The 16,107-nt window shown below is 46.2% G+C and overlaps 1 protein-coding gene and 1 long non-coding RNA gene across 2 annotated transcripts in view; both read right to left on the bottom strand.

Annotated features, from left to right (window-relative positions):
- LOC144687449 (uncharacterized) overlaps positions 1-16,107 on the bottom strand; it is a 182,155-nt gene that overhangs the window by 41,360 nt on the left and 124,688 nt on the right. The window lies entirely within an intron of this gene.
- The window catches only part of LOC144687448 (solute carrier organic anion transporter family member 1C1-like), an 83,375-nt gene that overhangs the window by 25,210 nt on the left and 42,058 nt on the right, over positions 1-16,107 (bottom strand). The window contains exons 10-11 of the mRNA XM_078553604.1: positions 7,429-7,594; positions 1,927-2,105 (exon numbers count right to left, since the gene is read on the bottom strand). Of these exons, the coding sequence (XP_078409730.1) occupies positions 1,927-2,105; positions 7,429-7,594 (345 nt within the window). The remainder of the gene's footprint in view (positions 1-1,926; positions 2,106-7,428; positions 7,595-16,107) is intronic.

The following is a 16,107-nucleotide window of genomic DNA, read 5'->3' as shown; positions in this document are numbered from 1 at the left end:
CCGCGCCCCAGAGTCGGCTACGCGCCCGCCGATATGTAAACAGCCTATTAAGGCCATTAAGAAATTAATTGAAGCACTTCTGTCTGTCCAACCTTACGTTTGGCGGGCAGGCGAAAAGGCCAAGCGACCTTCGCGTTTTTTAGGAAACCTCATCCAGGAGCGAGATGAGGTTTTCTAAAGCTTTTATTAAATAAATAAAAAAATTCATATAAATAAAAACATGTCCCATCTCATAGGGGACATGTTTAAATAAATTTATAAACCTTTTATTTCATAATTTCAGAAGCCCTTCAATCTCCTTGAGGCGTGGAGCTGCCTCAGGGAGATTGAAGCGCTCTTTCGCATGCATGCACAAAAGAACGCTGGCCCTGACTCTCCCCCCTCCCCCCGCCTGCACAGGTAGCGCTGAGCGCTATTGGTCACGTCTTACGCTGGGTGGGCCTTAATTGGTCCGCCTGCATAAAATGGCGGCACGGAGCCGATTGCGGGTGACGATCGGCTCCATGCCTGCCCTGCTCACCCTTGCTGAGCCTGCCCTCATATGAAAAATTCTGGCCCATGAAATTGCCTATTACTCGGCTATATACGGGTATGTAGTTATTAATATGCTTAAAAACATATACGATTTTGAAATGTGTAAAAATGGTCTTAATTTGGTTTATCTTTAACATGTATATTCAACAAGTAAGAATGGAATTTTAAATGTTGATCGAGGAACTGTTTGATGTGGGTATATGTATAAACTAGAATACTGAGAACTTGATAATTACACAGAATCATGCAGAACACTTAAAATCCATCAAACCTATCTCTTTAATCAATCCTTTGGTTACCCCTCCTAACCATTCTTGCCCTGACTTGCATCTGTTTTTCATATGCTGTCTATGATGCATTTTATTGGAAAGGCACTATTGAAGTGCAACCTCTTGCTGTTGTTACAGATAAATGCAAAGGGTTCGAATTGCATATCTGCACCAGAGCTCACATACCATCCAAAGTGAACGGGATGTCTCTGAGGAGCTGTGTGACAGGGCTCTGCAGGGAGTCAGCCAAAATTCCACCATCTTCAGCAGCCAATGAAGCATATCGAGTCAAGCACCAGGACTGCTTTTAAGTGCAGCAATGCAAGTGTCAACTACCAGGAATATTTATCCTGGCCACTCCAACCAAGTGCCAACTGCAGGTTCCTTGGAGAGTCTGGAAAATCGTCCTTAACTTTTTTTTCTTTACATTTCCAAGTGCAATTGCAACTTGTATCTGTCCTCATGGCATTGTGCATTGGATTATTTTCATTTGTAGCCAATTTTAAGTAAAGGGAGTAGATTATTTCATGCTGTGGCTGAACTACATTGCAAGCTACCATGAGATTGAGGCAATTAATTCAGTCCAAATTCAGCGTTAGAGTGGGTGAGTTTCTGCTAATAAGTTATGCTTTTATCCCGATGGATGGAAGAAAGCAATAGCTGTAGCCCTTACATCTATTTCCTATTTCAATAAAAGACGTGCTAACCATGACTCAGTTTGTAGCACTCTTGCCTCTGACTGAACCTCCAGTGCACTTTAGGATAATGCCATCCTTTAGATGAGACTGTCCAAGTCCCTGCCTGTCCTCTCAGGTGAGCTTATAAGATCCCATGACATTATTTTTAAAGAAAAGAAAGGGTTCTCCTTGATGTCCTTACCAACATTCATCCTTCAACCAATATCGCTGCAAATGAGATTATTTGAACATTGTCTCATTGCTACTTATAGGAGCTAGCTGTGTGCAAATTGGTTACCATGTTTCCTACATTACAACAGTGACTTCAAAAGTATCTAAATGGCTATTTGGGGCATCCTGAGTTCTTGGAAGAGGCTATATAAATGCATAAATTCTTTGTGGCTCTATTTATTCAGTAATTCAAATTAATTCAATTAAAAATTTACCTCATTAGTATCTCAAACTCAGCCATGGCCCCCAAAGAAAAGGTGAAATATTCGAGCACTGTTACTGCCAAGTAATATGGAAAGATTTTGTTGCAGTCCTCAGCTCTTGGGCATTGTCCCAGAATTGTAGAAGAATTGACAGCTGTCAATTGGGAAATACAGCTGCAGTTGTGGAATTCCTGTTTAGAAAAGGCTCAAAGTCACGATGTTACTGGGAGAAAAAAATGGATGAGCAATAATGATTACAACTCCATTTTGATACTTTGATCATAATGCTTCTTTAATCAAGGTTTCTAAATGGTGTAATTACTTTAAAAGGCTTGTCTTAACTGTCACAACAGCTATTAGTCCTTTCTGATACAAAATCGGCAACTTTCAGAACATTTATCTGAACATGGACTGACTTTTGTAAATCAATCTAACTTTGGACTTCATATCATAAATGTAGCTGATTGAGCTGGAAAAGCCCTGCTACCAGGAAATAACTGCTAGACTGGGCTTGTAGCAGGATGTAAGAGAATCAAGACAAGGGAATAGCCTACTTGACATCGTCCTTACCAATTTCCCTGTTGCAGTTGCATATGTCCATAATTGTATTGGTAGAAGTGACCACCACACTGTCTTCTGAAGGCTAAATCCCTTGTTCACACTAGGACACCCCCCACAGTGGCATGTGGTACTACCATTGTATTAAGAACAGATCTAGCAGCCCAAATCTGGCCATCAACAGCATCAGAATTTTATCACATCACAATTTGTAACCTGATGGCCAGGCATAAACATCATTCCTCCATCATCATCATGCTGGATGAGCAACTCTGGTTCAATGAGGAGTGCGGGAGAGCATGGCAGGAGCAGCACCAGACTTACCTAAATATGAGGTGCCAGCCTTTGAGGCTATAACACAACTGTTTTTTTGGAAAGGATGGAAGCTGCATGCTATCCCATGCCTAACAGGTTAGGCTAAAATCCTGTAGTCCTGCCACATCCAGTCATGAATGGTGGTGGAAAATTATACAACCAACAGGAGGATGAGACTGCACAAAAATCTTCAACTTCAATGATAACTGAAGTCCAGTACATGAGTGCAAAAGACAAATCTAAGGTGATCAAAACTATCTTCAATCAGAAGTGCCAAGTATATGATCCTTCTCTGCCTCCCTCTGAGATCTCCATCATCACAGGTCTTCAGTCAAGTTGATTTTCTCCACTATATTTTGAAGAAATGGCTGAGCGCTCTGGACACAGCAGAGGCTGCAGGTCTTGACAACATCACAGCTGTGGTACTGAGGACCCGTGCTCCAGAACTCACCACCTGTCTAGCCAAGCTGCTCCATTACTCATACAAAACTGGCATCTAACTGATAAAATGGAAAATTCTCCAGGTATGTTCTGTCCATTAAAAGCAGAACAAGTTCAACTGGGCAATTATTGCTCCATCAGCCTACTCTCAATCATCAACAAAGTGATGTGAAGTGTCGTACAGTGCTATCAAGCAGCAATTACTCCCCAATAAGCTGCTCATTGATGTTCAGTTTGAGTTCTACCAGGACCACTCGACTCTAGACCTCATTACAACCTTTGTCCAAACATTGTCAAGAGATCAATTACAGAGGCAATGCGAGAATGGTTGTCATTGACAGCGAGGCAGCATTTGAATGAGTATGGCATCAAGGGACTCCAGTCAAACTGAATTCAACGTGGGTCAACAGCAACTTACACTTACTTTAGCGCATTAACCTTCACAAGAAGCTTAACAAGAGTGATATCAATAAAAGCATTCTTGGGGCAGAATAATCCGGGGAAGTTCAGGAGCAAGCACGCCTCCGATTGGCGCCCCCGATCGGGGGCATGCCGCCATTTTACGTTGGCGGGCCAATTAAGGCCCGCCCAGTGTGACGTCCACAAGGAAGCGCTCCCTGTGCGGGCGGAGGGGGGAGGATTCCCTGAGCTGAGAGTGAGCTCTTTCGTGCATGTGTGCGAAAGAGCGCATTCATCTCCCTGAGGCTAAGTGCTGCCTCAGGGAGATCGGCTCCACAATAAAAAATCTTAAAAACAGAGAAAAAAAAATTTCCCTGACATGTCCTCTTAGGTGACACTGTCACATGAGCTGGGACATGTCCATCGCTTTTAAATACACTTTTATTAAATTTTTAAACACCTACATGAAACCTCATCCTGCCAGTGGATGAGGTTTCATGCTTTTTCCAATGCCCGCCAGCAAGCTCCCGGCCTGCCCGCCAACCCTAAGGTTGGACGGGCAGGTCCATTAATTACTTTAATTACTATGTCAATGGCCTCAATTGGCCATTGACAGGTCAGCGGGTGCACAGCTCATTCTGCTGAGCCCCCGCTAGCCTGAAAATTGAAATGAGGTGGGGTGATATCGGAAGTTCCGCCTGTCATCATTTTACACTTCGGCAAGTGGGCCCCGCCCGCCCCGCCCGCCCCGCTCGCCCCGCCCACCCCACCCGCCCCGCTCGCCCCACCCGCCCCGCTCACCCCGCTCACCCCGCTCGCCGACCGGGAAATCCTGGCCTTGATGTTTTTTTGATACCGAGCCACAGAAGGAGAAGTCAGGATAATGATTAAAGTTTGATCAAAGGGGTATGTTGAACGAACGTCTGAAAAGGGAAGGGAGAGGTAGAGAGGCAGAGAGGATAGGGAAGGAATTACCTGAAAGGCAGCTGAAAGCACTGCTGCCAATGGCGTGATTAAAATAAGGGATCCGCAAGAGGCCAGAATTGGAGAAACAGAGATTTTGAAGGCTTGTGGAGCTGGAGAAGGTACAGAGATAGTGAGGGATGAGACCACGGAGGGGTTTGAAATGAAGGGGCTGAATTTTGTCCTCATGGTGGGAGTCCCACTGATGGGAGGGAGATGGGTGGTAATCTTACTTCAGTGGTCTATGGACCCAGGGCTATACTTTATCAGTGGTAGATAATTAATTGGTTTCCAATGAGGGCAACTGTCCCTATTAAGGTCAGCCACCTGCTCTCAGGAGCTGCCAGACAATGGGAAGGCAATTGGTTGGTAAGGGCAGGTAGCACTGTCACTGCTACCTGGGGGCTCCTCCCTGGGTCAAAGAGAGCACCCACCAGAGCCAGTTACAAGACCACCAGGGTTTGCCTGGCAGTTTCCTCATGTGGCAGAGGGCCCACTGTAGCTGGTAAAATGCCAGCAGTGGTGGGAAGAGGCCCTTAATTGGCCACATAGGTGGCTCAATTGACCTTTGGGGTGCAGGGCTGTCTGCCATGTCCCCTGTCATGGGCATGTTGGCATGGTGGCGGGAAAGTGTCAGGCACTCCATCCCTGCCTTCCCTCATCATTTTACAGGCACCCCCACCTCCCAGGCCTTCTCCAGAAGGCTTGTAAACTTCTACCCAAGGTCAGGAAATGCAGGGGTGATGGGTGAATGTGCTATGGGGAGCAGAGTTTTAGATGATCACCGGTTGATATAGAGTGGAAGGTAGGAGGCAGTCCAGGAGAGCACTAGAATAGTCAATTATTGATCAATGGTCATACGTTGGATCAGGGAGAAATCTCTCCACTTTCGCAAGTCATCCTCAGTACAGAGGAACATGGTTGTGGTTGTTGGAAGCCAAATATCTCAGCCTCAGGATATCGCTACAGGAGTTCCTCAGGGAAGCTTCACAGGCCCAACTATCTTCAGCTGCTTCATCAATGACTTTCCCTACATTATAAGATCAATAATAGGGCTGTTTGCTGATGACTGTATAATGTTCAGTAGCATTCACAATTCCTCACAATGAAGCCATCCATGCCCACATGCAGCAAGACTTGGACAGCATCCAGGCTTGGATTAATAAGTAGCAAGTAATATATCCACCAATAACAAGAAATGACTACTGACAACAAGAGAGAGACTAACCATCTCTTCACAACTGAATCCCTCGCAGAGGGGATAAATTTCCTGCACATCATCATTGACCAGAAATACAACAGGGCTAGCCACATAGATGCTGTGCCTACTAGGGTAGGCCAGAGGCTGGGTATTCTATGAATGGTGGCTCCCCTCATGACACCTCAAAGTCTCTGAACCACCACGAGGCACAAGTCAGCAATATGATCAAATACTTGCTAGCACATTGAAGTTACCTTTATTACATCTTTTTGGTGTTCTATTATCATAATCTTCCTGGATAAACGCAGATACAGAATTTAAGAAGCAATTCAGGAAAATATTTGTGATACCTTCTTGGATATCAAATCCCCTCCTTAGATATCTATATATACCAGCATAAAATAATTGACAGCAATCCTCATCATTGTGGCACTATTCTTCAACTCAGAGAGCCCCCTGCATCCATCCTTCTATAAGAAGCGGGTATTCAACAGCATACCAGGTGTTTGCAGAATCATTGCTCCCTACCTGTCAGATCCTATGTTTTAGCAGTTGGTTGCTCTTCAGCTCTAATGAAGGGATTACACAATTGCTTTGCCCAGTCCACAAAAATGCTTGGGGCCTATCAGTGAATCAGGCTTCATGAGAGTTCCAGTTTGCATTGTTTTACTAAATATATATGCAATATTTGTAACAGAAGCTTCCAGGCACAGATTGGCCTTGGCAGTCACCTACTTACCCAACAAAACCCTACCAAACACTTTATATGACAAACATGGTCATCTTTGCCTCAAAGGATGAACAACATTATATATACAAGTTATATACCCATTATATATACAGGTTATATACCCATTTGGATTATGTGGCCAATAGTTCAACTGAAGCAGATACAGTCTGATTACAGAAGCTCTCTGAATAAAGTTACACATTTTTGCAAGCATGAGAAAAATGAATTTCCACTTAACCTGTGCCTGCATGTTAAATGGAATATCATTCCTCAGTGCTTACTTAAACTCTATCTTAGTAAAGTCAGGAATTAGCTTTCCTTTGATCAACAGCATGACATTTGGTTTTATGTTTTTCCAAATGTTGATGCTGTGGTGGCAGCCTACTGTCTTGTAAGTTTGTGCCCTGATGGTAAACTCTGTGTTAATCTGTGGCTCAGGAGCCCCACTCTAGTACGGCAGTCTCTGCTGCATTTGCTACAAAGGAAGACAGTGGGCTGCGAAGGTGCACGATTTGTTGGTTTTCTCTGGACCCTCTTCTCGGCCAGCTGAGCTTTTCATTTTTGCTCGTCTCTTCCACTGCCCAGCGACTGTCTCCCAGTTGTCAGTGTCAATGTCCGTCATCTTCATATCTCGTTTGCAGGTGTCCTTGTAGCGGAGGTATGGACACCCAGGAGGTCGTGAGCCAGTTCACTGTACAGAAGGTCTTTGGGTGTACAGCCATCATTCATCTACTACTCTTTAATATATCAAAAAATATTGAAGACCTGAAATGACTACGTTTCACCTTATTTTTGCAAATTGAATCTAAGCATTTTCATATTGACCTTTGCAAACAGTTTCCATTATGTTGCAAATCAGTTCTTGGAATGAACCTAAAGTTATCGGATGGATAAAATATTTTCTTACCATCTTTACCCCTGTTCCATATGATGATTTGCAGCCAGCAAGACAAGGAGAAACATAAGTCATCCCATTTGCAGCACAAACAGGTTCCCACTGCGTCCTTGAGCACATGCAGCCAGCGTTACATTGGGAGAATAAACTGTGCCCCTCGTGTGAGCTCTCTGTTATCCTGAAATACAGTGGCAGAAGAAGTAGGCTAAATGTGCTAGCATGTTCAATACTCGCTCTAAACTTGATGAGAAAAAAAATACATCAAACCAACTGACTGAGTGAGAACAAAAACAGCAAAGCTCCATATCTTAGATAGGGACAGAAGGGGGCCACTCACATCGTTGAGCCTGTAGAGCCATTTGATTAGATCATGGCTGATCTGTGTCTTAACTCCATCTACCAAACTTAACTCCATCTACCAACCTTGGTTTTGTAGACCTTAGTAAGCTTGCCTAACAAAATCTATCAATCTCAGTTTTGAAATTTCCAATTGACCCAGCCACAACAGCTTTTGGGGGCAACAGGAGTTCCAGATTTCCAATACTCTTATGTGGACAACAACAATGACAAGAACTTGCATTTATATAGCATCTTTAATATAACAAATAAGCACAAAATGATTCATATTAGTGTTATCAAAGCTTGACGTTGAGCCATATAAGGTATATTAGGGCAGACAGGAGCATAGGAATAGGAGAAGGCCATTCAGCCCATCGAGCCTGCTCTGCCATTCAATACAATCATGGCTGATCAAACACTTCAATGCCTTTTACCCACATTATCCCCATAACCCTTTACGTTATTGTTAATCAGAAATCTATCAATCTCTACCGTAAACATACTCAACGACTGAGCTTCCACAGCCCTCTGGGGAAGAGAATTCGAAAGATTCGCAACCTTCTGAGTAAAGAAATTTCTCCTTATCTCGGTCCTAAGTGGTTTCCCCCTTATTTTGAAATTGTGTCCCCTGGTTTGAGACTCAACAACCAGGGGAAACACCTTACCTGCATCTACCCTGTTTATTCCTTTAAGTATTTTGTAGGTTTCAATGAGATCACCTCTTATTCTTCAAAACTCTGGAGAATACAAGCCCAGTTTCCCCAATCTCTCTTCATAAGATAGTCCCGCCATCCCCAGAACAAGTCTGGTGAACCTTTGTTGCACTCCATCGATGGCAATAATATCCTTTCTGAGGTAAGGGGACCAAAACTGCACATAGTACTCCAGGTGCAAGCTAACCAAGCTTCTGTACAATTGAAGCAAGACTTCACTACTCCTGTACTCAAATCCACTTGTGATAAAGGCTAGCATTCCATTAGCCTTCCTAATTGCCTTTTGCACCTGCATGTTAGCCTTCAGTGACTCATGGACAAGGACACCCAGGTCCCTTTGTACATCTACACTTTCTAATCTCTTACCATTTAGGAAATACTCTGCACATCTGTTCCTTCTACCAAAGTGGATAACCACATTTTTCCACATTATATTCCATCTGCCATGTTCTTACCCACTCACTAGGTCTGTCCAAATCCTCCTGTAGCCGCTTTACATCTTCCTCACAACAAACATTCCCACCTAGCTTTATAGCATCCATGGACTTGGGCAGATGACCAAAAACTTGGTCAAGCGTTAGGGTTTGAGGCGTGTCTTAAAAGAGGAAGAAGAGGTAAAGAGGCAGAGAAGTCTAGGGATGAATTCCAGAGTTTAGGGCCTCAGGCTTTGTCTGCCTCGGTGCATGAGGTCTTCTAGTCTAATGTGATTGGGACTGGGCACGAGTCAGTATATAGGCAGGAGCGTATTGGATAATGTCAAATTTATGGAGGGTGAAAGATTGGAGGCTGAACAGAGTTTGTTGGAATAGTCAAGTATAGAGGCAGCAATGACCTGAGGCAGTGGCCAAGTCAGAGTCATGTCGTCTTATGAAGTTTGATATAGGCAGCCCTGTTGAAGATGTGGTCGGAAGCTCATTTTAGAGTTTAATGTAACACCAAAGTTGCAAACAGTCTGGTTCAGCATCAGACAGTTGCCAGACAGGGGTATGGAGTCGGAGGCTAGCAAACGGATGTTGTGACAGGGACCAAAGACAATGGGCGGCATTGGCGGCTTATCGCGCTGTATCGTTCCATTCCCAGCACGTCCCCCTTTCATTAATTATGCATTCATGGAGAACACACTGGATTGCTGGTGGGCGGGCTCTGATTTGCCCGCCATGCCATGACCTCAGTGCTTCCTCGTTCCAGGCGCCATATTTAAAGCGCACCAGAGTGCAGCCTATTTCATGTCTACAGGCCGGGCCTGCTCCAGGCGACCGAGATGGACCGAAAGCAAAGAAGATGGCAGCCCCCAAATTTAGTGATGCCTTTCTCAGGCGCCTGCTGGCCGCAGTGGAAGGCCACCGCGATATCCTCTACCACTGCTTTGGCTGCAGGAGTCCACCAGAGTCACCAATCCGGTCTGGGAGGTGATGGCAGCGGTGGTCAGCGCCACAGGAGCACAAAGGAGGCCAGCCATCCAGTACAGGAAGAGGATGAGTGCTCTCATCCGTTCCATCAGGGTAAGTCAACTACCTCATCATTCTCAACTCACACACTCACAAACCCATCACACACCCACAGGGTTCTCAAGCCTCAATGGACAACACCACTAACTCTCACACACACCCTCACATCTCCATCAGGCTCATATCCTCTGGAGCTCGTGTCCTCATCCCGTTCATGTCTCCGCTCACCACACAAACATTCCACCCAGTGCCATGTGTCCTCCTCACACTCTCTCCATCTGTTTTCAAGCGGGAAAAGCTGGCTCACAACAGCAGGGAGAGGTCCCAGACCGGGGGTGGGGTGGCCCACATTAGAACCCTCACTCATTTTGAGGAGTGTGCCATCGTGCTGACTGGTGACGATGTCAGCCACGCCTGCAGCAACGGTGAGGTCAGCTGGGAACATGCTTGTGAGGATCCTTCACTACATCATCCCTCTCTCAATGCAACTATGAGTGCTCTCTCCCCTGCTTTTGACTCTACTGCCATGCACTAATCTCTACTTTGGTTCACAGGAAGCTCTGCCAAGCGACCAACACCCTCAGCCAGCCAGTCCCTCAGCTCCATCCACGACCTCACCTCCAGCCAAGAGGGCAACTCCTCCATTGAAGAGCTGGAAATAAGCAGCCTGGAAGGCCCATCACAGCGCTTACCCACACCCTGCACCAGCACAGAGACACACACTTCGCATCTAGAGCAGGCTCGGGTTCACAATCTGGTGGTCACTGCACGGACATGTGTCCACAACAAGAAGAGGCAGGTTCAGTCAAGCTTCCCGACACTCGGAGGACTGCTGGGGAAGAGGCATCTGTGAGGTCTAAGTCAGATGACGAGCCCCTGGATTCGGCCTTCCAATTCTCCAACTGGAGAGTCAGCAGAAGGTGTGGGAATATCACAGAGCTGTTGGAAGCCCTCAACAGAGTAGCACACGAGTCGGAGGAGTGCGTCCACCTGCTCTCTGATGAAGTGATGCCCACATGTGCGTGTATGGAGGTCTCCATGGGAACGATGGCGCGCGCCATGGAGACCCTGGTCCAGCAGAACGCGGAGATATGTGCAGACCTGCACTCCATTAGGGTAGCCACGGCTGAGTTCCTGCAGTGGTAGTGTGAGAGGGAAACAGGAAACATCGATGTACTTCCAGGTGCCCCTTCCCCTCAAGGAGTCAGGCCGGGCCCTTGGGTACTCAAAGGGAGGAGGAGCGGCAGCTGGACACCCCTGGGTCATCCACTCAGGAATCTCAGAGGATGTCCTCTCCCTCCGAGTCTCCTTTTCCTGTGACCCTCTCAGCCTCGCCCTCATCGCAGAGGGAGCAGCTGGCCCACAGGAGGACAGCCAAAGCAAACCGGGGCCATCAAGGCCTCTGCTTGCCAGAGGACGCATGCCAAAGTCATCAGAGGCAACAGGGCCAACCACTCGCAATCCACCCCTGCTGCGGATGTCAGGGCAGCACCTAGAAGTGGTAGGCCTAGAAAAGTTAAGAAATTCTGATCACAGTTGGTTGCACAGGTGAACACATTTTGTCAATTTATAATCTGAAAATATATTCACTTTCACTGAATAATGTGTAATGGTGTCTTTCAGCTTCATTTACAGGCTTTGTGAGTCCTCCCCCTGCATTCCCCCCCAACCCCCACTAGCAGTTCAGCAGCAGGCAGCCGGACCACAAGTGAACCTGGAGGGAGAAGTGTGTGTGTGGCAGGGCCTTTCGGAGCCTCGTTCAAGCACTCTCATAGGCATCACACTGATCTCACTGTCCTGAGCATTTTCAATGCTGCTGGCTGGGGTTCTCTTTCAGTTGTCCATCTGAGCCGACCTATATCTCCGCCCACCCACTGATCTCACTCCCATGCAGCACCTGTGCCCATCCAAGATGAGGCTCTACTTACTTCCAATTTGTGTAAAATGGTAGTTGTCACATTTTTTTTTCACCTTTGGAGCAACAAACGTTGTACATTTATTTTAATGAACACAAATTTAAAAAGGTAACACTGTTGAAAATAATTTTCTTCACAATATAGGCTAAAATTGCAACAAATATTCGGGTCACATCAGTTCAACGCTGATGCTTTTACACCCTCATTCACCAGGGAACTTTATGCTTTGACCTTACATTTATTGTGAAAGACCAATGCAAACATATTTGAGCGTATCAAAATATCGTTTCAGAGGACAGAACACCGGTTCTGTTCTCCGCCATGTGCTCCTTTTCCGCGGCTTCCCTTGAATGCAAAGTTAACACCTGCGTCATCTCACCAATAGCCAACAGTTTCCCTCAACCCCTGCTAACTCCTCAATCATCCCCAAAAAGACTTGTTCGAAGATCTTAACTATAAAAATTGAGGACATACTTTCATTGTTTTCTTCTGAATTCCATGTCGCCTTGTTCATCAATTGAAAGCTATCAAGGCGCTCCCCTCCCCCAAATGCTATGAAAAGAATATCTCTCCCTGCCTCTCCCTTCCAATGTGTCTTGTTCATGAATTAACCTCTAGCTCACTTGAATACAAGCGCATTCAACTAGAAAGAACGCAACTTATTCACCTTATTTCTACTCAGCTCCCCTATCCTTTCCCCTCCCCCAGTCACCCATGTCCTCTCCCCCATCACTGCTGACCCCCCTGGCATCACCTTCCACCTCCCCACCATCACCTACCACCCAGAACCCTTTTTCTTTGGGGATGCCCAGGTGAATGTGCACATTCACTACCTACCTGAAAATCCCAAACCCATCCACATTGACCTCCCTGATCACCACCTTCCCACCCCCAGGGTCTGTATCTGCCTCCGAGTCCCCACTAACCATCCTCGCTGTTCCTTCCATCGCTACAATCACACCCTCATCCTCCCACCCTTCCAGCTCACTCTGACCCTTCTCATACTCACTATTCCCCATTCCCTCCTACCATGCCTGCCCTCAGTTTGCTCCTCAGGAGGCATAGACTCCTCCCTTGCACGTTTACCTTGACATCCCCCCATTACTCCCTCCTGCAACCTTGCTCCTTCCCGCCTCTGAACTCCTTCCTCCCTCCAGACTCCTTTCCCCCTCCGAAGTGCTTCTGCCCTCTGAAGCCCTTCCTCCCTGGACTCCTATCCCCCTCCAAACTCCTTCCTCCCCCAGACTCCTGACTCTCCCTGAAGTCCTTCCCTTACACCTTCCACCTCACCTTAGACCCACCTCCCCAGTTGCTGCATTCTCCCCCATTACGTCCTCCTCCCCCCACTCCCTTCTCCCCACTCCTCCCAACCTCACCCCCCGACACCTTCATCCCTCCTCCAAACCTCACCCCCAACACCTTTGTTCCCCCCTCCCAGCCTCTTCCCCCCCTACATCTTCGTTCCCTCCCTCCCAACCTCACCACCCCCCCACAATGCATCTTTCTATCCCAGTTAAACATAGACCAACCTCTCCCACCCTCCCCCCGCTACACCTCCCTCTCCCACTCATAGCTGGACCTTCCTCTTCCTCCCTTCACCGATCATCCATAGCAGCCCATGGCCAAGTCTGGGATGTTCCGAAGCAGACCTGAGACATCAACGGAGACCTCCCACCTTCTGAGAGCCGCTTCACTGCGGAGCCATGTCCCTGAGAACCCACCCAGCATCCGATGCACATGTTCCTCAAGGGTCCAGCAGCTGTTGGGTTCCAGCATCTTGTTCTGCTTGGATGTCCGCGATCTCAGCAAAGCCCCAAGGGTAAGTCCCAACTTCTGCACGTCACACATGTTCAGACGCGTTCTGAGCCAGCACGTTTTCCCGGTAAATCTGGCATGCGGGACGATCCTGGTTGGGCCTTACTTTGCATCCCATTAGTGGGATGCAAAGCGGGTTCACGCCGGCCTCCAGCGGGATTGGCGTTCTATCATGGCGGACACCGTTGGATGATCCCGCTGTGCTTTTACTCCAGTGTGAAACCGATTTTTGGCTTTCTCGTCCTATTATTCCCTCCCCTGCCCACCATGACGCCCGATGCCAATGGGGCTGGAAAACCCCAGCCAACGGCTTCAATCTTTCCATTATGCATTTGGGGGAAATTTGTGATCATCCCGTACTGGATGTCGGATAAGCAGCAACAACAATTGTAAAGCAATTCCTGACATCACACCTGAACTTTCTTGTTCTTACATTAATGTTCTACCTCCTGGTTCTGGATTTGCCCATCAGAGGAAATAGTTTCACCCTCTCTCCCCTATCAAATTTTTCAATAATATTATACACCTTACATCACTCCTTACTTTGCTAGACTCAAGGGAATACAAGCCTGGTCAATGTAACCTGGCCTCATAACTTAATCCCTTTAAACCTGGTGTTATTCAGGTGAATCTGTGCTGCACCATCTACAAAGCTAATATATCCTTCTTGAGGTGCAGTGCACAGAACTGAATCCGAATGGAAATTTACAGAGCTTTATATCACTGTAGCAAAACTTCCAACTCTTAAAATACCAGTCCCCTTGAAATAAGGGTCAACTTTCCATACATCTTTTAACTTATTATTTGTGCATGTCCACCAGCTTTTAGTGATTTCTGTATTTGGATCCTTGTATCGCTCTGCTCCTCCATAGTTCCAGCTTGCCACCAATTAGAGAAGACTCTGATCTTCCTTTCTTAGGTCCATAGTGACCTAACACTTCCCCATGTTGAATCTCCAACTGCCACAACTTTTGCCACTCACTTAACTTTGCAATGTCTCTTTGCAACTTTCTGCTCCCATCGACATTATTCACTGTTCTGCTTCACTTGATTTCATCAGCAAACGTAGTTATACTGTTCTCTATTCCTTCATCTATGTCATTTATAAATATAGTGAAAAGCTTCACCACAATTATTCAATATATTACTGAAGAATGCAATTGCAAGCACATGTTTAAATGTCACAGTGGGTGGACCATTAACCTGTTGACGATTTGAAGATGATGCAGATCATAACGCTAATGTTGCCTTCTTGCGTGCCAGGAGTGCAGAGAAATTGAAGAACATTAGTCATGACATGAAATATGATCAGATGATAGAAATCAAATTAGACCTCTCCATTTATGCAGTTCTGACAAGGGGTCTATACCTGAAATGTTAACTTGTTTGTTCTTCCCACAGACCTGACTATTCCAATGCTTTCCTGGCCAGCCTCCCATCTCCCACCCTCCATAAATCTAACCTCAGCTAAAACTCTGCAGCCCATATCCTAACTCACACCCAACTCCTTCCTGTCCACCCGTGCTTGCTGACCTAAATTTACTCCCAGTCTGGCAATGACTTGATTTTAAAACGCTCATTTTTGAGTTCTGATTGCTCCATGGCACTCCTCCTCCCTGTTGCTACAGCCTCTTTCATACCTCAGTGAACTCTACGCAGCTTCAACTCCGACCTTTTTCCCATCCCCACTGCCTTCTTGCTGGGTGGCTATGCCTCCATCCATCTATGCCTTAGGTTCACAGACATCCCTTCTTAAATCTCTTTACCTCTATGACTCACTCCCCTGCCCTCATGCATCCTTATTTGATTTAGCATCAGCATTTGACTGATTCCAATCTGCTGAAGCAACTTGGGATGTTTTCCTATGTTAGAAGATCCACATAAACTGAAGCTGATGTTGGTGTGTGTGTCCAGCATTTTCTGACTTTGTTTCTACCGAAGCTGACCTAAGTTATTGGTATTATCAATTATAAAGTGTGTAAGCAAAACATGCTTAAAAATAGACACCAACTCCATCAGGAGCACACATAATACCTGAGGAATTTTCGGAAAGTGAGAAAGGTCTATCTCTTAAATCCACCCAGGACTTCACTATTGCTCCTTATCTGAGCATATTATTCATGTATCTCTATTGCATTTCTGTACAGGACACAAGAATAAACTTATGATCTTTTAAGTAATCCTTACATACGAACAAACAAATTAGGAGCAGGAGGAGGCCATTCGGCCCCTCAAGCCTGCTCCACCATTCAATGACATCAATTGATCTGATCGTGGCCTCAACTCGGCTTTCCTGCCTGCACCCGATAACCGTTGATTCCCTTGTTAGTCAAGATTCTATCTACCTCTGCCTTAAAAATAATCAATGGCCCTGCCTCCAACGCTGTCTCGGGAAACAGACTTCTAAAGATTCACAACAAAATTTCTTCTCATCTCCGTCTTCTTTCACCTTTAACCTTC

This window comes from Cetorhinus maximus, chromosome 12 (genome assembly GCF_964194155.1).
Source record: "Cetorhinus maximus chromosome 12, sCetMax3.hap1.1, whole genome shotgun sequence".
NCBI lineage: Eukaryota > Metazoa > Chordata > Chondrichthyes > Lamniformes > Cetorhinidae > Cetorhinus > Cetorhinus maximus.
Note: the sequence above shows the minus strand (reverse complement) of the source record. Positions and strands in the feature narration are given on the sequence as shown.